Here is a 22962-nt window from a genome sequence, read left to right as displayed (position 1 = left end):
AACTGGCTGGAATCAGACAATTATTCATCAACGGTGAGACAGATATTCTATGCTTCTCTGAAACAAAACTTGATACATCTGTTATGAACCCAGAGATTGAAATCGAAAACTATTCAATTGTCAGGAAGGATAGGAACCAGTATGGAGGTGGTGTCTATATGTATATTCATAAAGACACCAAATTCCTCAACCGTACTGACCTTAACCATGATGAAATTGAAATTGTTTGGGTTGAGATCTTATTTGAAAGGGCGAAATCCATACTAGTAGGCACAATCTATAGACCACCAGAGCAGAGTGGTTTCTATGACACACTGGATGGGTGTTTAGCTGGGGTGGAAGGTGTAGAAAAGATTCTTATCAGGGACTGGAACACGGATATGCTACGTAAAGAAGCACCCGTCTTCAAGGCCTTCGGTAGGTTTTGTGATCTGCATGGTTTCAGCCAGCTAATCACCCAACCCACAAGAGTATGTGATTCAACACAAACTACCATTGATCTAATTCTGACCTCTGACAAGTCCATGATCTCCAACAAAGGGGTGATAGCATGTGGGTTAAGTGATCATTACATGATATTCTGTACCCGCAAAAAGCTAAAACAAAAGGCCGGCTGTCACAAAACAGTCACATCTAGGGACCTCAAAACCTACTCTAGAGAGGCCTTTAACTGGAGAGCATGGACTGGTCAGATGAGCTCAGTGGTACACTAGTTGAAGAAACATGGCTTGGATTCAAAACCAAATTCACAACAATACTTAACAACATGGCACCCCTAAGAACCACCAGGGTTAAAAACCGTGCTGAGCCATGGATGCACACTGAAATACTGACCGCTATGAAAACCAGAGACAAAAAGAAAAGCATAGTACTACGACTATGCTTGCACCTCATGGTACCAAAGCACCTCAAAGGCGCTAAAAATTTAATTACAAACATCACAAAACAAACTGGTCAGACTACTGCTTGACCTTACTCCCCACTGCCCACTTTGACAACCTAGGATGGCTTAGAGTAGACGACAGAGTACAGCAACTTGCAATGGGCCTGGTCTACAAGATACACTACACAACTAAGGTACCCATGTACATGTCAAAATACTTCCCAAAGGTCAGTGAATACCACGACCACAACACCAGAGGGAGCTCCACAAATCATGTGAAACCCAGATTCGGCTCAAACAAGGGACAAAACACGTTTCGCAATTATGCCACATCAATGTGGATCGCCCTACCCACAGCTGTAAAGGAATGTGAATCACTACCCACTTTCAAAACCACTCTCAAAGAGACTGCAATTCGAAACTGGCCCCTGTAAATGTCCTAACCCAACCCCCTCCAATATACAGTAAATGTCCTAACCCAATAATACACGAGACCCTCTTCTTGGGACCAAGTAAGGTTTCGTGGATAATCCAATGTACAGTTACCCCACCCCGCCTACCCCATCATGGCTTCTCGACAATGTTAAAAACTAGATTTTAAAATGCATGAAAATGTTGTCTGATACATTGTTGTCTGTGGCTATGTTTGTACTGCATTTAAAATGTTCATGTCTATGTAGTTTGTCAAATTATTATTTGTGGTCATGTTTTGTATTGCTTCTCTGTCTGAGACCAAGGACCACAATGGAAATAAGTGTTGACTTTTTTGTGTAGCATCCTTGACGTTTTTTCTGGAATCTTGTAATTTTTTAAATGTCAAATCAAATCAAATCAAAAACGTTTAACTGATAAATGTGGTGAAGTGACAGAAAGGGGAACAAACACCTGTCTATTACTATCAAGTGGAGCGTAACCTGCAGGTCTAACAAACACGTGTCTATTACTATCAAGTAGGGGTGTAAAGCTACACGTATCCGAACCGAACCGTTGCAGTGTGTACCGTACCGTACCGAACGGCTGTGTAGTGTACCGAACGAATACAACGGTATGTTAACCACTAACGACCGCCCACCGGGGGCTGTTTTTTTTCACAATCTAATATAATTATTATAATAAAAAATAAAAAAATTACAAGTCGATTATTAATTTCAATATAGAATATTCGTTGACAGCCCTACAAGTACAATTAGTTACTGCACACTACATCACCCCTGAGTGGAACATGGAAAGCCAAACTTTCCCCCACTGTACCGAAAACCCGTACCGAACCATAACTTCAAAACCGAGGTACGTACCGTGGTTTTTGTGTACCGTTACACCCCTACTATCAAGTAGAGCCGTAACCTGCAGGTCTAACAAACATGTGTCTATTAGTCATTGGAGGAGCTTCCTCTTTTCCTGTGAGAAAAAAGATTTCCTCCTCTTATTTGATTTGTCCTGGATTATATTGTTTTTTACAGCACTTTGTGCGGCAAAGAGGTTTTCAATTAACTAATGTGCAGATTACCATCAATCTCTCGACCCGAGGGCCATTCCCATCCTCCCCAATTTGCTGTGACAAGGAGATAACTGGGAATCTTTGATTAGCTCTCCACCTTCATGACACACACACCTCCGCATCCGAAAGGCTGACACCATTTCCTCCAATATCCTCTCCAGTAGCCCCCCCCCCCACCCGGAAGGAACCGCATTCTTACTGTACGTACGGTCATACAGCCACATGGTCGACGCTATCAATTTCCTGTACTAGAATTTGCTTAAGTCAGCAGGAATAGCTTCATGTGGTTGGAGAATATTATTTATTTAGTTTTCTGATTAGATCTGTATTCAAATAGGTTGCACCACCCACACTGTATGTGTGTGTTTTGGGATCAGGACTGGGGTCAATTCACACTTTCAACTCAATCAATTCAGGAAATGGATTATCTGTCAAATTAAACGAAGAAAATCTGAATAACAATTTGGCAGGAGAAGGTTGTCCTATCCAACGTATTGCAAATAACTGAGAACGAATGCAGAGTCAACTTTACAACTTGAATTGAATTGATTGTCCTGGGGAGCACCGTAACCCTACTGTGACCACTAAGGCACAGCACCATAACCCGGACTATGACCCTACTCTTACTAGTTACGCTGCTGGCCAGCGTGACTTACTACCATATTGTACATTGTGTATTACTGTTGCACTCTACTGTTACATTTATTATTATTATTACCTTTATTTAGCCAGATAAAACATTAAGAACAGGTTTCTTATTTACAATGTCGATCTGGTCCAAGAGGCCCCAACAGGAATAATAAAAAAAAAAAAAAAATTGTATATTAATAATTAAATTAAAACAGTTAAGAATCATACACTTAAACAAATAAACACATGCACAGCCTATGTACAAAAGAAATAAACAGGGGAGGAGTAGGTGGGGCGGGGGTGAAAGTATGTGTGTGTGTGCGCATGTGTATGCGTGTGTCTAGGTGCGAGTATTCTTTGATTGCCTAAGGCTAAATTCATGATATACCATCCGTTGCCATCTCTATTTGTCTATGGAGAAGTTCCCCTTCTTGCAGGGCTATAACTTTTTAAATTCTATTGCTAGATTGCCATTATTAGGGCCCATTCAAGGTCCTATATGTATTGTTCATTGTGTAGCAACGTTAAACTTTTTCATTCACATATTCATAGTAAAATATGGTCTAAAGTATAAGTATGTTTTCATCTCTTTCTGCAGCTTTCTCCAGAACGTGATTTACCGTACTTTTCGCACTATAAGCCGCACCTGACTATAAGCCGCAGCAGCTAAATTGAATGATGTGTACATATATAAGCCGCACTGGACTATAAGCCGCAGGTGTTTTAATGTTTAATTACCATATGTAAGGTTTCGTGCACAGAGGGGATTGTCACAATACTGTCGGACAAATAACAAGAATTAACTCATTTACAAGTTGTATTAAGTTTAGCAAATAAGGGAACAGATAAATAACATTTCAATGCAGTAAAAAAAGCTATATTTTCGGGTTTGGTCCACATATAAGCCGCACCGTTATATAAGCCGCAGGGTCGAAAAATGGGGAAAAAAGCCGCGGCTTATAGTCCGAAAAGTACGGTATAGCCCCAAATGCATTATATTGATGATGAAATACAGTTTGGTAGGAATCTGTGCGAGATAAAAAATTTCAATTGGACGTACTTCTAGAAGCTTCTACGTATCATCTGATGATGACCGGAGGGGCGGGGGATCGTTTATAATTCCGTGGGCAGCGTTATATCATTCATCTAGTGTGGGTGATATGATCATCAGAGCAGTTTATATCGAACACGTTCAAAAATAACGCTGAATCTTACCGTATCTTCCTCGCGCCGTTGGACGATGAGCGTGGAACTGAAATATTCCTATTATGGGATGTAGAAATACGCGATCTATTTCCAGGTTGTATAATAGTATATACGTCCAAATCATGTTGTTTATCGAGTTATTGGCAACGGATCGCTATGTATTGTGTCAAGATCGAGTCCCGGGACCTATAGAGAGTGCCCGGAAGTAATATGGACGATCAGCACTTCATCCACATGACTTCCTGTTTGGCGCTTCTGCCGATCGGCCACCAGATGGCGCTCTTGAACCGCTAGAGGGTTGAGAGGAGGCCAGCACTGTGTCTCAGGGCTGTGGAGGAAAAATATGATTTCGATCACAGATCTTTGAAATATTGATATTAAAGACGAGTTACGGCGTCCTCGGCAACTTGAGCATGGCGGGGAAGGACGCCTAAACACGTTTTCGGCACTTAAAGTGTTAAGATGAATGAGTGCTTGTATGTTGTGTGTGACGGTGTATGCAAGTGTGAAATTGGGGTATCAGCAAGAGCAGGAGGGATCTACTAAGAGTGTGTTGAGTATATTCTTGATGGCAGTCAGGGAAGTAAGAGATGTAAATTGAATAGCGTTCCAGACTTCCAGTCATAAGCTGCCGCAAAGTGAAAGGAGTTTCGGCCAAAGGTGGTCTTGGATCTTGGGATGTTTAGTTTGATGAGCTCGCATTTGCACTCTGGTGGGATGCCAAACCTCTTTTGGTTGTGCTGTACTTGTGCTGTATCATGCATTATTATTATGCATTATTCTTATGCATTGCTCTTGATCTGCTGTGTATCACTTTGAGCTGCAATTGAGCCTAAAGGTGCTATACAAATAATGTTTATTATTATTATTAAAGGAACACGCCAACATTTGGGGAAATTAGCTTACCGTCTTCTCCAGAGAGAGACAAGAAAATAGATACCAGTTTCCTCTGTGCGTTCAGTAGAAAGCTATCTGGCTGCACATAGCCTAGCTTAGCACAATGAATGGAAGCGGACATGGGCGGTTAGCCTAGGCATTGTCCAACTAACACCTCTTGCGAAGCCAGTCATGTCCGCTTCCATTCATTGTGCTAAGCTAACATGCAGCCAGATAGCTTGGTAACTGGTATCTATCTTCTTGTCTCTCTCTGGAGAAGACGGTAAAATGTTGCCGTGTTCCTTTAATGACAATACATTTGAATCTAATCTAAGATCATTGTGTGTTCTGTGTGTTTGGACTGTGTCCCCCAGTGTCCTGGTCCTGGCTCAGAATCCCTGGGGTCCTACAGCGGCTGGGCTTCACCTACTTTGTTCTGTCTCTCATGCAGACGTTCTGGGGCCAGAAGGAGATCCCGCTGAGAGAGGTGAGAGAGACACTCTGTCCACTTTCACTTTCACTTTCACCAGTAATTACACTCCAGGAGGCTGTATCTCTTAAAGGAAACAGGCCAACATTTTGGGAAATTAGCTTACCGTCTTCTCCAGAGAGAGAGACAAGAAGATAGATACCAGTTTCCTCTCTGTGTGTTCAGTAGAACGCTATCTGGCTGCATGTTAGCCTAGCTTAGCACAATGAATGGAAGCGGACATGGCCGGGTAGCCTTCGGGAGAGGTGTTAGTTGGACAATGCGTAGGCTATCCGTTAGGGATGTGCATGACTGACCAAAATCATTTTAGAATAGTCTACTGTTCTTAAGACCGAATATTAGAAAATTCAACAAAAAAACGAAATTGTTATTTTCTGTTACAGTTTAAATTCAGTTCAAATGTTCAGTTTCAGTTAAAGTCAGTTATTATTTTTAATAGAATGGATAATTAAAATCAAAGGGTATTGCACATAAATAGGCACTTCAGATAATCCTTCAGAACGTTGATCGGCTCAGCTGACCGACAATAAATCAAAATGACACCATTCACCATCGTAGCCTATGATAACAGCATTGCATTGGCCTATCAACCGGTTTTAATAAACAAACAGAAACAGTAGCATGTGCATCTTTTAGATCAATTAGGCTATGAAAATTAGGCTGCCTCTAAATATATATATATATTTTTTTTAATTATTAAAAAAAAGTAGTATATATATATATTTTTCGACTCTGACATGAAAATCGAATGTGGAGACTGGCACGACTATTCGAACATTCTAACTCATCCCTCCACGCCGTACGCGTGAATATTAAAGGCAACCAACTTGTGTTCAGCTTTTCTCTGATTGGCCACGCCGCTAGCCCGCCCCCTTTTGCCGCGAGCGCGGCAGGAACCTTCAAGTTCCCTGGTGCAAAATAAATCTGGTAGTTGGTTTATGACGTTAATTAATAATAAACACTGTTAGGACTCTTAATAATAAACACTGTTAGGACTATCTGACTCTTAATAATAAACACTGTTAGGACTATCTGACTCTTACTAATAAACACTGTTAGGACTATAAACACTGTTAGGACTATCTGACTCTTAATAATAAACACTGTTAGGACTATCTGACTCTTAATAATAAACACTGTTAGGACTATCTCGATTCACGCGTCACTACTGTAACTAGAAACTCTGGGTGTCACTGTACATCAGTGTGGAGGCTTTGATTGATTGATTGATTGATTGATTGAATTGATTGATTGATTGATTGAAAAGTTTATTAACAGATTGCAGAATGGGTACAGTACAGTACATCTCAATACATACAATTGTTAAGGGGATGCAGACCAGAGAAAGACTTTCGTCTGACGCCTGACTGATTAACTAGAAACTGTACGCTGTAACGTTATATGTTATTTCGCGTTTTTAACGTCAGTCACTGTACATCAGTGTGGAGGCTGAAGCCTGACTGATTAACTAGAAACTGTACGCTGTAACGTTATATGTTATTTCGCGTTTTTAACGTCATAAACCAACTACCAGATTCACTCGTCACTGTACATCAGTGGAGGCTGCTGAAGCGCCAGCGGGGCGATGCAGTGGTTTCTCCCCGGCTTCCGTGCGCCGCCGCCGGCTTGACTCGGTCCAGCTCCAGCAGCAGCGGCCGTCTTCCGTTGTAGAACTTAGAAGCCCTTTCAATGACAGAGCTCTCATATTTTGCGAATGCATAAACTATATCTTAAATTATAGCTATGTGTCTAATATGGCTGTCGCTTATCAATGATGACATAATTTAAGATATAGTTTATGCATTCGCAAATATGAGAGCTCTGTCATTGAAGTGGGTGGTGGCAGCGTAACAGCGTTCACCCTGATGTAAAGTAGCGATTTTTATTGTTTTGTCATGACAAACCAATTACATAATCCCAACATATGTGTAAAGAAACAACATATTCCAGTTAACGGTATATTTTTTTAATGATTCATTACGGTATAAATTAGGTTAACTGGAGCTGCGTATTGCTGGCTCTCATATTTGCGAATACAACAGCGTTCACCCTGATGTAAACAATTCTACAACGGAAGACGGCCGCTGCTGCGGGCGGCGCAACCCTCTGCCGCGCGGCAGCGCGGTCACGTGGTCGTGTGGCCAATCAGAGAAACGCTGAACGAAAGGCTGAACACAAGTTGGTTGCCTTTAATATTCACGCTCCCCGTACGCGTCCACTTCCATGTCCGATCTTCTTGTCTCTCTCTGGAGAAGACGATGCGCTAATTTCCCCACATGTTGGCGTGTTCTTTTAACGCCGACGAGAATGAGTGAATGAATGAATTTATTCACACACACACACACACACACACACACACACACACACACACACACACACACACACACACACACACACACACACACACACACACACACACACACACACACACACACACACACAATATATTACATGTACATATCTTCATGTGAAACAACAACGACGCAATTTTGTGCATGTGCCAGGTCTCCCAAGAAGCTATTTAAAGCTTTTGTAGGGAGCCTGTCACAAATATAGACAAAAAATAAACAATAAAAACAACAACAAAACATACAACGTGGGTAGGCTTACACACCTACCTACTAACTGACATACAACATAGATACATAAATACAGAAAATGTATATACCTAAGTTATGATTCTATTTAGAGATATGATTTAAGCAAACCGTCTCAGACTCTCTCTCTCTCTAGAGCGCAGTCAGTTTTCTTTTTTGCATGACATGAATTCTGTGTGATGCAGCATCACTGGTGGAATCCTGTCCAGGATGTGTTCCTTTATTGGCCAGAGTGGGTGTTTATCACCCTGTGGGCGACCGTGTGGCTGTGCATCACCTTCCTCCTGCCTGTTCCAAACTGCCCCACGTAAGTCAGTCTGCCTCGGCATACAGTACATCATCATCATCATCATCATCATCACCTTGTGCTGTCATACGGTTGACCAAAGCCCAATAGACTGTGTGTGACCCCGTTGTCTGTCTGCTCATCTATATATCATCACAGCAGGGCTGGAAAGTAACCGATTACTATTACTCTCACTGTAATTGAGTAGTTTTACTATAGTACAATGTTGTGTTCCAAGCCACTTCTACTTGAGGACATTTTAAGGGTGCAATCTGTAATCCAAATGTTTGCAAATTTACATCGCAAAGAAGTCATAGAGATATTTTTTAGTTATGAGTTGGAGGAGACGATCATGGAGGTATCGGGAAGCTCACTTGTAGTTGTGTAGGGTAGAGCTACGCAGTGTTATGATGCCTGGTGCTACCAGATTATCACCTTCTGCTGGGGATATTTATGAGCAGAGATCGATTTGGCCACATTAGAGAGAATTAGTTACTGTATGCTTCAATCTGTTAAATGAGTTTAACGTTGTTGTTTTTTTTTGTTTTGTTTTTTACAATCATAATTATGCTTATTCTCATTTACTATTTCAACTCAAACTCCTATGTATTTCCTCCTACTTTTACTCGGGTACGTTTTGTTTTTAGTTATTAGAATAGTTATATGTTTAATTGTTAAATATTTTGCATTTAAAGAAAAATTCCACCCTAAAGATTTTGTAAAAAAATTGTAATGCACAGTTTCTATTTGGGAATAGTCTTATCCTTAAAGGAATAGTTCAGATTTTTGGAACCCTAGCTTTATTTCCTACTTATCAATTAGCTCTTTCTCACCACAATCCATGCTGTTCCTCATGCTAGTTCCGGCTCGTTAGCCACATACTGATGCAAAGTCAATGGGGTCAAGCTCCTATCTGTGCAAGCTGACAAAAGCTAGCTGAGATTCACGCCACAGTGCACACAAAGTAGACTCCAGTTAGCTTCAGTCAACTTATTGTAACATGCACAAGACTCTTTTACTTTTACTAGAGTGATTTTCTTGTAAAACTTTAATAATATTAGATTAAATTAGATTCGATTAAAATGTATTGTCATCATAAATCATACGTCATACAGTACAACGGAAAGAAGTCTGGCATCCAACCAGAGTGCAAATGTAACAGTAAAGTGCAACCGCAATATACAATGTACAGGTGATTAAACTGGGTACACAATATATAAATTAGTACTACTGAGTGTAGTGCTAATCAGATATATGTACAGAATTGTAATATTAATTACAGGTATGAAGACACTATGGTAGTCATACTGGCCAGCAGCGTAACTAGTAAGAGTAGGTAAGGGATGTGTACAGATACAGATATAGTAACTAGTAAGAGTAGGTAAGGGATGTGTACAGATATAGATATAGTAACTAGTAAGAGTATGTAAGGGATGTGTACAGATATAGATATAGTAACTAGTAAGAGTAGGTAAGGGATGTGTACAGATATAGATATAGTAACTAGTAAGAGTAGGTAAGGGATGTGTACAGATATAGATATAGTAACTAGTAAGATTAGGTAAGGGATATGTACAGATATAGTAACTAGTAAGAGTAGGTAAGGGATGTGTACAGATATATACATATAGTAACTAGTAAGATTAGGTAAGGGATGTGTACAGATATAGATATAGTAACTAGTAAGAGTAGGTAAGGGACATGTACAGATATAGATATAGTAACTAGTTAGAGTAGGTAAGGGATACAGTATGTACAGATATAGTAACTAGTAACTAAGAGTAGGTAAGGGATGTGTACAGATATAGATATAGTATCTACAGATATGTAACAAGGATGTACAGTACAGTAACAACAGTAATGCATGTCTTTCCTCTCTGTGTTTGGCCAAAGCCCAGTGTACTGTGTGACTGTATTGTCTCTCCCCCCGTTTACAAGGTAGAGGAGGTAGGAGTATAAATCTCACCGTTCCACCACGCCGGGGCAAGTTGCCAGGCAGGCTTTTACTGTCAAGTGGTCGACCAGGACCGGCGTTCCGTGTGACCGTCTGTTGTCTCCGCTCGTCTCTATACAACCCAGGCGGTTATGGTAAAAATAAATTTCACCCGTTCTCCCATCTCCTATGGGGGCCGGCGTGCCGCGGTGCTCGTGTGCGCTGTGTGTTACTGGATGTTATGGGCCACTGTGATTTATGGTTTGGTGGTGAATGCTTCAGAAGGCATAATTAGCCAATCTCGGTCTGTCATGTGCAATAAGGGGGGCTGATACAGAGGATCCATCTTCCTCGCTCCCCGTGTCTCCCGTCGCTCCCTCCCTCTCTCCCGTCGCTCCCTCCCTCCCTCTCTCTCTCCCTCCCTCTCTCTCTCTCTCCCTCCCTCCCTTCCTCTCTCCCTCCCTCCCTCTCTCTCTCTCCCTCTATCCCCTCTCTCTCTCTCTCTCTCTCTCTCTCTCTCTCTCTCTCTCTCTCTCTCTCTCTCTCTCTCTCTCCCTCCCTCTCTCTGTGTTTTGCTGCCTTGTATCTGGGCCTGACCCTGTGTGGCGTTGCCGTGGAGAACACAGAGGGTTAAGGGTGTCTGTGGCTGCGTTCACACTGCGAGCCTTAGTGCTCAATTCTGATTCATTGCTCGAATCAGATTTTCCTTGTTTGGTTGTTCAAGTTCTTTTTTATGTGGCCAATATCATATTCCAGTGTGAACTGGTCACACTCCTGAACTGACCTGCATGCGCAAATGAACAATAACGTGTTAGGGTGTGGGGGTGTGTAGGACCCAAAAGCAGGACAGAGGCGGGTAGAGAGCAGGCAGGAGACAGCAGGGTGATATTCAAAGGACTTTACTTGGTAAACCACGAAGGGACAGGATACACAGGATAATAGGATACTCCTCGAATGACAGGCTACACAGGATACAGAGGGTTCACAGGATACACAGGATACAGAGGATAACTTCACGAATGACAGGATACACTGATACGGAGAACAGACTACTCACAAGCGACAGGGTACTGAATACAGAAACAGAGTAACAGAGTAATGAATCCACAATGAAAGGAAGGGGTGGCACAACATTTATACACAGACTGATTGACACATGAGGGGTGATTGGAATGAGAGACACCTTGGAAGGAAACATAGACAGACTACAGTGACACACTAAAACAAGACAGGACTGATAACAAATACACACACATACTGGAGACATAACACTAAACCAGACAAGGGAAAACAGCAGGTAACAGGTACACAGGAATGGGCAACATGACGGGGAGTACACTAAGGATTACTGACAATACAAGACACAAGTGAAGGGCAATAACAAGCAGAGACAGTGCGGGCAGTTGTCCAGTAGGTGGGAGTATAGGATCACGAATGGGTGCAGGATGAGAGGAGAGTTCAGGTGGATTGTAACATAACGAAGATGGACGTACATTCTTTTTGACAAATCGTTTGCCTCATACGATAATTGCCTAAGTCATTTTTCAAGATTTTTGGAAAAGAAGAAATATAGTCAAGTTAGACCGCGCTCACAAGTTCTCACACTGGGTGCTGTAATCCCATAAAGTTCAAGCCCAACATCCAGGTTAAACCCTACTGATCAATTATGGGTAGTTTACATCATTGGTATATAATTTCATTATTTATTTTTTTCCATTTGACACCGGAAATGCCACTCCGAAAGAGTTAAAAAGGTCCATGCACGAATAACATGTCACTACAGGTGCATATTAATGAGCCGAATCTAAAAGCTTATCAGATGCTAGCACGGCTGTGACGTCACTTCAGGAAACGTATGCCTTGCCCGTCCGGGTCATAGTACTACTCGATATATGGCGCTGGCTAACGTTAGCATGATGTCTACTGTCGTGAACCATTTGAGATCGGGGCATGTAGATCAATGGTGGCCCACTCGGTGCATCACAGTTAGCCTATAGCTCCGCCGTCCCTGCTACAGTCGGGACCACTACACTGACGTTAGCCTATAGCTCCGCCGTCCCTGCGGGTGGTTCTCTCCTCTTTGTGTGCCCCCGTCCTCGCAGGTGTCCTGCGGAGGAGCTTGTGGACGCGACAACAGCGGCGGCCGTAGGGTGTTTGAGCCTGTAGCGTTAGTTAGCTCATAGCTATCGTGTACCACTAGCCTTTACGGGCTCGAGCACCCTACGGCTGCCGCCGTTGTCGCGTCCATGGGCCCCTCGGCAGGGTACCCGTGGGGATGGGGTGTACAGAGAGGAGAGAACCATTTTGGGTCGGCCGTTCATGCCGGCCAGCGAGCCGGATGTCGGGATATGTTGTTAGCACAATAGCTACCAAGCTAAGCTATGTTAGCTACTAACGTTATAAACACAATATGTACAACGACACAATGATTTACATTATTACAAATATGGTAACGTGGTTGTGGCTTTTACAAATAGTGGTTAGCTTTAGAGATGGATGGCTATAATCACGGAGCAATAGTGTTAGGTGAAACAGATACATTTTCATTCGGCTAGTAGTAGCAAGCATATATCTATGGTAGCAAGGCTCTCTGCCTGCAGTGCCTGCCACTAGCTGTGTGTGACTCTCAGCGCCCCCTGGTGAGCCCCCTGGTGCCCTGCACCTGTTGTGACGAGATCATTTCGATTACACACGCACGTTATGAACCATTGATTAAAATATCCACGTGCGTGGTGATTGTGTTGGGCAGACAAAATGTTTGATAAAAACGCTAAAACTGGGTCAATTTCAATAAATTTTTTTTCCTTCTTCATGAAAGTCACCGTTGGCCTAGTCCACATTGTTTATTGAACAAAAATACAACGTGAAGGTTGGCCTTTCAGTATATCAAAAAGCAGGGTAGCCGGACCAGCACTCACAGGTTCAATGTTTTTTAATGGCAGCCTGAATAAAAAGCAGACATGTTTCGGACAATGTCCTTCTTCAGTGCTAGCCATATCACTGAAGAAGGACATTGTCCGAAACATGTCTGCTTTTTATTCAGGCTGCCCTGCTTTTTGATATACTGGAAAAGAAGAAAAAAACGAATTTTCCAGCAAATGTGTACAAGTTTTAAAATGTATATTTTGAAAATAAGTTCCACAAGGTGTATCAACAAGTTTGCAAAAATACAAAAACACAACAACCATTGCATAACAAAAAAAGGTGACCTTTAAACAAAATATGTTGTGACTTAGGCATTTTTTCCTCGTACATACATATCATACACTAACACCCCTTCCTGACAGGCAGCGACGCGAGAGAGCGTGATAGCGAAAATGATTAAAATGTATTCGTTTCAATCAGACTATCCTGACCTGCCGCGAGCGACAGCGAACTGAGCGGCGATGTCGTCCCCCCCTCAAATATTCGCTCGCTGTGTCTCTAGTTGAGCGATTACGCGGCCGAGTCCCGCCCCTAAACACTTTTTATTGGTCAAGAATCGCAGGCTGCTTTCCCCCCTGTGTGCTTCCAGGTAAACACACACAGACACACTCGGACACGCGCCGCGTCATATCAGGACAGTGTCGCGCGCGATTTAATCTCCAGTTCGCTCGCTCGCTGCCTGTCAGGAACCGGTGTAAGGCAGGGGTTCCCAAAGTGGGGGTCGCGAGCCGCCGCGGGGGGGGGGGGGGGGGGGTCGCCAGATGATTTATAAAAAAATATATATATATATTTCCAAAAAAATTCAAAAGATTTTTAATTTTTTTTTAGTCAGGCCACTGAACTTAGAAGCTGGCCAGGCCAGTGTTCCTAGTTGCAGCGGCGCAATAGTTAGATAACCTAGGTGGGGAACAACCAGGAGATCACTGCAACTCACACAAGTTGGAGAACTATCTCTCTCTCTCTTGCTCTCACACACACACACAAAGGGAGCCGCATGTGATTGGTGGAGGCGGGACCCTTACAAAAAACAAAAAATCCATCAAAATCAGTGTTGTTGCTAATCATTGACACATGCTAGCCTGTAATAACCCCCCCCCCCCCCCCCCCCCAGAAAAATCTACTTTGCATTTGATATATTGCAAATATATGCCATCACACACACTGGCATTTAAAGGGTTAGAATTATAAAATGAATATGTGGTGTTATGATCAGGGCTGAAGTTGAATAAAAGATTGTATTTTTTTCAATCTGACATTACAAAAAAACTGAAAATCCATCCAAATCAGTGTTGTTGCTAATCATACATATGCTAGCCTGTTTTTTAACAATAATTTGTGATGCCATCACAAACACTAGCATTTAAAGGGTACAAATAAAAAAAATCCTGCACCAGAATGCAGGAAATGAAGTCTTTGTAACAAAAAATGTCCTGGTGGGGGACCCCCAGACCCCCTGCTTAAAAAGTGTCCTGACTGGGACTATATTTTGCACTATATTTCCTGGCCTGAATGATTTCCCCAGTCCGGCCCTGGTTAAAAGCCTCCAATGCTTATTAGTGTGTGTGCGTGTGAACGTTTGCATGTTTCAACCATACATTTCCATTTATACATTTTTTTTTTTTAAATTAAATTTTTTTTTTACCTCCTATAATAGTGGGGGTCGCGGCTCTCTGACACCGTTATTTCGGGGGTCGCGGCCTGAAAACTTTGGGAACCCCTGCACTAAGGCAGTTGTTATACTTGCCTAAGTCATGCGATCTGTGTATGTAACGTTAAAAGGCACAATTCACACGAGTGAGTTAGGCAGATGGGGATTTTTTTAACGTAACAAGCATTCTGATTGGCTGAGGACATACAGTAGGCACTAAGCCAGGGCGATGCAGCAATGTGAGGAGAGTACAGTTAGGCAGAAATCTCAATTTGGCTAAAAAATTACTTAGGCAATTATCGTATGAGGCTAACGAAATGTTAATCTAGAGTGATGCAAAAGTCGCATGAAAGACACATGAGGTCCCATTGCAAAAAATCAGACCTGTATCTGATTTAGGACCACATTATGAAAGTGGCCCAAATCTGAATTGAAAAGATCAGATTCCATGTGATTTTATGCTGCTTATCACACTGATCTGAGTCACATATGAACAATTAAATCAGATTCAGGCCACTGCTGCCTGCAGTGTGAACGCAGCCTGACAGTAGTGAGGTTGAGCGCCACCTGCAGTGTGAACGCAGCCTGACAGTAGTGAGGTTGAGCGCCACCTGCAGTGTGAACGCAGCCTGACGGTAGTGAGGTTGAGCGCCACCTGCAGTGTGAACGCAGCCTAACAGTAGTGAGGTTGAGCGCCACCTGCAGTGTGAACGCAGCCTGACGGTAGTGAGGTTGAGCGCCACCTGCAGTGTGAACGCAGCCTGACAGTAGTGAGGTTGAGCGCTACCTGCAGTGTGAACGCAGCCTGACGGTAGTGAGGTTGAGCGCCACCTGCAGTGTGAACGCAGCCTAACAGTAGTGAGGTTGAGCGCCACCTGCAGTGTGAACGCAGCCTGACAGTAGTGAGGTTGAGCACCACCTGCAGTGTGAACGCAGCCTGACGGTAGTGAGGTTGAGCACCACCTGCAGTGTGAACGCAGCCTGACGGTAGTGAGGTTGAGCACCACCTGCAGTGTGAACGCAGCCTGACAGTAGTGAGGTTGAGCGCCACCTGCAGTGTGAACGCAGCCTGACGGTAGTGAGGTTGAGCACCACCTGCAGTGTGAACGCAGCCTGACAGTAGTGAGGTTGAGCGCCACCTGCAGTGTGAACGCAGCCTGACAGTAGTGAGGTTGAGCGCCACCTGCAGTGTGAACGCAGCCTGACAGTAGTGAGGTTGAGCGCCACCTGCAGTGTGAACGCAGCCTGACAGTAGTGAGGTTGAGCGCCACCTGCAGTGTGAACGCAGCCTGACAGTAGTGAGGTTGAGCACCACCTGCAGTGTGAACGCAGCCTGACAGTAGTGAGGTTGAGCACCACCTGCAGTGTGAACGCAGCCTAACAGTAGTGAGGTTGAGCGCCACCTGCAGTGTGAACGCAGCCTGACGGTAGTGAGGTTGAGCGCCACCTGCAGTGTGAACGCAGCCTGACGGTAGTGAGGTTGAGCGCCACCTGCAGTGTGAACGCAGCCTGACAGTAGTGAGGTTGAGCGCCACCTGCAGTGTGAACGCAGCCTAACAGTAGTGAGGTTGAGCACCACCTGCAGTGTGAACGCAGCCTGACGGTAGTGAGGTTGAGCGCCACCTGCAGTGTGAACGCAGCCTGACGGTAGTGAGGTTGAGCGCCACCAAGGATTCTTCTAGTTCTTGTATTTCTCACTTGTTGATTCCCTTCATCATTCAAATTATTTGTAATCTAAACAGATATTTCCGCTTACATGTCGTGTGATATATGGAAGACGGCAGTTCACAGATTGTACGAAAATAGAGATGATAGAGATAAGATATTATCTTTATCTATTATATATATAAATATGTATCTATTATATATGGGGGAGACAATGGCTCAGGAGGTAGAGCGGTCGTCTGGTAATCGGAAGGTTCCTGGTTCGATTTTTGCTCCTCCCGGCAGCGTGTCGAAGTGTCCTTGAGCAAAACACTTAACCCCTAACTGCTCCCAATGGCACCTTTGCACGGTTGCCTCTACCGTCAATGTGTGAGTGAATGGATGAATGTAAGTTGTAAAGCGCTTTGGATAAAAGCGCTATATAGATGCAGTCCATTTATATATTCCTTTATTGATCCCCTTGGGGAAATTCGGGCGTCATAGCAGCATGGGGCAGGGGGGAGGGGAGGTACAGATATGGGCAGGCTAATAGTAGAAAGACAGAAATATAGGCAATAAAATTAGATCTGAATATAAAGATATGCGGGGGGAAATAAACAAGTGTAAACAAAGGTGCAGATGAGGGTCTGAATGCCCTATCCGGTTATATTATATGTTACAATAATAGTGGCAGGAGGCCGCGACTAGCGGGCTCCAGGCTCCACAACAGGGGGCAGCGACGGCTGCCAGACATTGATCTAGGACTTATAGGAACCCAAGGAGGACAATACACTACCTGAAGCATACTGCACCTTGTGACACTGTGAATACTGGAATATATATTTAATTTAGTTAGATTTAAATTATAATTATATTGACCAAATTGTTTACACTGCTTCCCCCATGCTCAGTATATTCTTACTGTATTTATTTCTGTATATTTTATTTCATTTCATTTTATTCTATTTTACTCTACTCTTATCCTAGGCAACTTGATTTGATTTGTGTTATTATTCTAATTTGTGACCTGTCCTGTCTAAATGTTTAAATGTTGAGCGATTTGCAGTGTCAAATTTCCCACGGGATAATACAAGTATTTCTATTCTATTCTATTCTAAATATAGGCAATAAATAATTTGTATCTGAATATATACTATGAGTAAGAGTAAAAGTATACAGTATACACAACGTGCAGTATACACAAGGTACCCAAACTGGCATGATATACGTCATATAGGTTGTAGTCCATGCAGGTATTGGTGGTTAAGAGTCAGACACACTTAGTGGTCAGACATTGCTTTTTTTTTTATCCACTTTTTCTCCCATTATTCTATATTTTCTCCCATCCCAATTTCGTATCATCCAATTCAACCCTCCCCTGTCCCGAACGCTGTTTCTTGCCTCCCACAAGCCGGCTGCAATGTGGACTAAGTCATACATAGCACAAGTCCCCTCCGGTACTTGAGGTAACAGCAGTCGCATCTTTTCACCTGCGCAGCTCGATCTCTCAGTGGCGAGGAGTAACGCGTGGGAGGCTCACGCTGGCCCCGACACTTCCTGATTCTACTGCGCAGGCGCACCAACCGACCTGTAGGAGTCGCTGTCCACAACGCCCGATCCCCACCCATCAGTTTCCCACCCCCTAATACGGCCAATGTGTATTAGTACGGACGACCAGCTAAACTGAAAGCGATGTGGAGCGCTGGGCTCGAACAGGCGATCCCAGCGTCTCCAGTATCCGTGGCGAGCGCCTTGCCCACTACGCCACGTAGCCGCCCTGTGGTCAGACATTCCTAATGGTTCTTGAGTTCTGCAGCTTTCAGTATCACAATTCTGGAGAGAGAGAAGGACAACACATCCTGGATTGGTTTAAGGGTGAAGTGACCTCAGCCCTGACACGTAGAGACATATCATCACCTTTCATCTCCTCACAGAGGTTATCTGGGGGCTGGCGGAATCGGCGACGGCGGCCTGTATCCCAACTGCACCGGGGGTGCAGCCGGATACATCGACAGGTGGATGTTTGGTGACAACATGTATAGATGGCCCACATGCCGGGTAAGACCTTTCCTTTCCTGGTAGTCATTTACATTTAGTCATTTAGCTGAACGCTTTTATCCAAAGGGAGTTATAATTTTATATGAATTCCTGTTGTTTCTTTGAAGTACATTGTTTACAGCAGCTTATGTTTTATTTTGTTTTATTTTTTGTGGTCTATATACTTATTGTTAAGTATACTACACATTGCAGAATGTGTACAATACAGTACGGCTCAATACACACAATAGTTAAGGGGATGCAGACCAGAGAAAGACTTTCATCTTGTTTACATCAGGGTCCCCCATTTTCAATTCATAACATTTGCTTGACCCAATACTCCTGGCCAGAGAATGTCAAGTCCTCTATCGAACTCCTAACCTAAATTGTATTTTATTTACCATGTTTTAACAATACAATTTTTATCGACCAAGATGATTTTATCACAGGCATAATTAACCTCTCCGGTTGCACCACACATTACTACAGCCAAGCAGAACGACCTAGCAGAGGGCCCTTTTTACTTCCCATGTTGTTTTCCAGGAAATGTATCGGACCACACAGCCCTTCGACCCAGAGGGGGTTCTGGGTACAATCAACTCCATTGTCATGGGGTTTATGGGGATACAAGTAAGTGAGATCATGTTTTTCTTCTGTGTGATTCAACCAAGGGTAAAGGCTTACCCGAAGTGTCCAACACAGACCGCCACCCCCTGTCAGGAGAAGCTTTTAAATTTGAAAGTAAATGGCTATCAAAGTTCCTTTTGTGACAGCGTAAATAGAACTTGTTAATGAAGATTTCCCATGGACCGTGAGACTTGAGGTCAGCACTAAAACGGAGGTTGTCTCAGGGTCGTTTTTTTGTCCCGCCTCGTCATAAGTGCACAGCTGCCCTCCTTTATTGACGCTGGATGTTGTCAGAAGGGTGAAGAAAGAGCTGTATTTAGTTTTTTTCCCCTCCTCCAGGCCCAGAGAGTTCTCCCAGGGCAACTAGCGCCGGCTTTGATGGCGACACTGTCGTTTTAACCGTTTTTTTTGCACATTGGTGGAAAGTTGCCATGCGAAACGCAGCCAGCATTGCTGAATTCCCTGTGGGCGGTTACACTGAGCCCTTCCGTCATCGGGTCTTAGACGACACGCCAGGTGTCCTGCTGCCCTCGTCTGTGTTTGTCCCCCCCGTGCTAATGTCCCCGGCTGAGACACATTCATCATCACCAAATTAATCAGACGGTTGACTTACACGCTACATCTGGCTCCGCGGGGCGGGGAGACATGTGACCGCCAAATCGGGTTACCCCGGGACAAATACGTTCGACGAGCTGATTGTTGGTGTCTCTAATGCTATACTTATATGGGATTTCTCGTTATAACTATGAATGAGTTGTCGTTCTCTCCGCTTATCTGTGTCTCCTTTTCTTTTCCACAGGCGGGGAAAATTATCCTTTTCTACAGGAGTAGGAACGTGAGCGTCCTCTCCCGCTTCCTGGTGTGGGCCGTCCTCCTGGTGCGTAGCATCGTGTGGCGGTTTGATATACAGTACTGCTGGAAGCGGTTTCTTTTATGTTCCCAGAACGGTATTAGTGTATTACACGCTACCCATGCTGGCACCAGTGTTGTAGTACTCGAGTCAAGGACTCTGACAAATTTTCAGGACTCGTGACTTGAGCACTGATGACACGGACTAGGACTTGGACTCAAGCATTGACTGCATTCGGACTCGCAAGGTGCAGACAAGGACTCGGACTTGTTAAATTATACATTTATTTAATTGTTTAATTTTTTGTAATATGCCCTAATCATTTGGCATAAGATATTGATGGCTAGTCCATTTGTTTGGCTATTGAAATGGTGACCGCTGTGTCATTTATGTTTAATGTAGACCTTTTTTTATTTGTATGTCAGCTCAGACTCAACCTTGATGACTTGGACTCGGACTAGGGTAATGGGGACTCGACTCGACTCAGGACTCGGACTTGGACTCGAACACTGGGGACTCGAGACTCGACTCGGACTCCGTTTAGATTAGATTTAGTGACTCGACTACAACACTGGCTGGCACAGTACGGTGTGTCTTCTGTCCGTTGTGTTTAGCGCATAGTTTAGTTTGGTAAAGGTATGCTAAGAGTGCGCTTGTAACATACACTTAACATTTTTGGTACTGGCCCACCATCAACGCGTGCTGGCAGGGATGCCGTCTTTACATCTTTCCAGGGCCGTCCCTCCCACTGGGCAGATCAGGCACTGCGCTCAGGGCCCCACCTTACTTAATGGGGGGCCCCAGAACCGATCTGATTTTATTTGAAAGATTTTAAAAACCTCTTAGTATGACTGCCCAATTAGTAGTGGAATTATTTAATCGAGGCCCTTATAGTGATTCAATTGGTCATTGGGAGGTCAGTCAGCCAATCAGAGGGCCCCTCGAAATAGAATAGTCTTTATGATCATTATACTGCTTGCAACAAGATTCAATTCTCAAATGTAACAAACTTAAGGTGCTACACAATAAAGACGCATGAGGTTACAAAGGTTTCATAGTTTTATGTACAAAACGTATACACATAATAAAAAAAATAATTATAATAATTTATATGGATCAGTCAACAGATCATGCCGAACATAATTTCAACTGCACCGCATGTGGAAACCCCTGTAATCCTCTGGTGCGAAGATCTGATTTAAAGTCAAACGGAAGGCCCCCCCAAATAATTTGTTTGCGTAGGGCCCCCAAAAATGCTAGGGACAGCTATGCTCGTTCACACAAACAGGACCACAACTCCTACAGTGTTCCGATACCAATGGGCTGATTTTGTACTCTACCCCTCTATGTATTGGTACAGTACTGCTACTTGTCTTGAGTAACACACACTCAAACCCTTCCAGCTCAAAGTCATTGATTTATTTAAATTTTGTGTTCCCTGGCTCCGTCTTGATGTCTCAAGATGATGGACACAACAAACAACCCGACTAAGAGGAGACAAAGAAACAAATACAAAACATCGACGCATACACAGAATTTAATCAAGCAAAGAGGAGACATTGGATGCCTTCCTGCACTTAGAGATAACTCATACCGGAGGAGGGCATACGACTTGTATAAGTTTGTACCGTTTTGCTTCACGCCGCCCGCAGGTTCCCTCTGTAATGTGTTTCCCAGCCTCTCCGCTATTAGTCATAGCTGGCAAACCTGTTCATTAGCAGTACTTTACAGTGGTAGGCGACGTGCGTGTGATCCATCCCGGTAAATTAAAACATCCATGTGTGGCGGTGTTTCCGGGCAGGGATGGAGATCCAGAGTCCCGGGGGACAGGAAGTGTCTCTCATTGCTTCTGTGTCTCACATGCGGTTTGAGAATCTAAGAATCATGCATATTACTTACATTGAGCTTCAGCATGGTAAAGAGCTCAGGTTCTGCACTCCGTCTTACTCAGCTTAAGAGCACGGTTAGCTCATGCATTTTCCCAAGACTCAATAGACATGTCTAGACCAAACCAATCATTTTATAGATAAAACAGGAGCCTTTTTTTTTCTTTCTTTTTTACCTATGGACTTAAAACAAAATCCGCTCAGAGGCAATATCCCAACTCAGAATGTTGGATCTGCTCTGACAGCATAGATGCCATATCATTCGTTTTAAAACTATTCCATTCTGGGTGGTCTCGACGTAAAAAAGAGGGGCAAGCTGGCCGGTCCTTTCATTCAGAGGGGGGACTTTGTCCCACAGGGACCGGGCTAAGTGTTATGTGAGACGCTGACCCATCTTTGCATTTGTAAAAACCCACCAAAGGAAAACAATCTGTCGTAATGAGATTGAAAAGCCCATATCCTATAGGAACCGTGTGTTCATCCAATGGAAGGTTGCCTGTTTCCTGCAATACTCTCTGTTATACGCATTTGCAGTGCAGCACCACTCATGTCTTTTTATGACCCCAGCCTGTAACACAACCCTGGAGTGAACTGTGCTATAGATTAAGCTGTAGGTGCAACGTCGGTTTCAGCAACACCCTGCTATACGCTCACACAGTTACACACACTTTCACACACTCTCACACACACACACACACACACACACACACACACACACACACACACACACACACACACACACACACACACACACACACACACACACACACACACACACACACACACACACACACACACACACTGTTACAAACGCAGACACACACACACACACACAGTTACACACACACACAGTTACATACACTCACACACACACACACACACACACACACACACACACACACACACACACACACACACACACACACACACACACACACACACGCAC

General features: G+C 43.7%; 1 protein-coding gene across 1 annotated transcript in view; it reads left to right on the top strand.

Annotated features, from left to right (window-relative positions):
- The window catches only part of LOC311234614 (heparan-alpha-glucosaminide N-acetyltransferase), a gene marked incomplete at both ends in the record, with an annotated part of 120112 nt that overhangs the window by 77156 nt on the left and 19994 nt on the right, over positions 1-22962 (top strand). The window contains 5 exons of the mRNA XM_084321861.1: positions 5468-5580; positions 8366-8487; positions 18551-18674; positions 19197-19283; positions 20080-20157. Coding sequence (XP_084177987.1) covers positions 5468-5580; positions 8366-8487; positions 18551-18674; positions 19197-19283; positions 20080-20157 — 524 coding nt within the window. The remainder of the gene's footprint in view (positions 1-5467; positions 5581-8365; positions 8488-18550; positions 18675-19196; positions 19284-20079; positions 20158-22962) is intronic.

This window comes from Notolepis coatsorum (genome assembly GCF_963971535.1).
Source record: "Notolepis coatsorum genome assembly, chromosome: 9".
Taxonomy (NCBI): Eukaryota; Metazoa; Chordata; class Actinopteri; order Aulopiformes; family Paralepididae; genus Notolepis; species Notolepis coatsorum.
The sequence above is the reverse complement of the archived record's forward strand: the minus strand, read 5'-3'. Positions and strand labels throughout refer to the sequence as shown.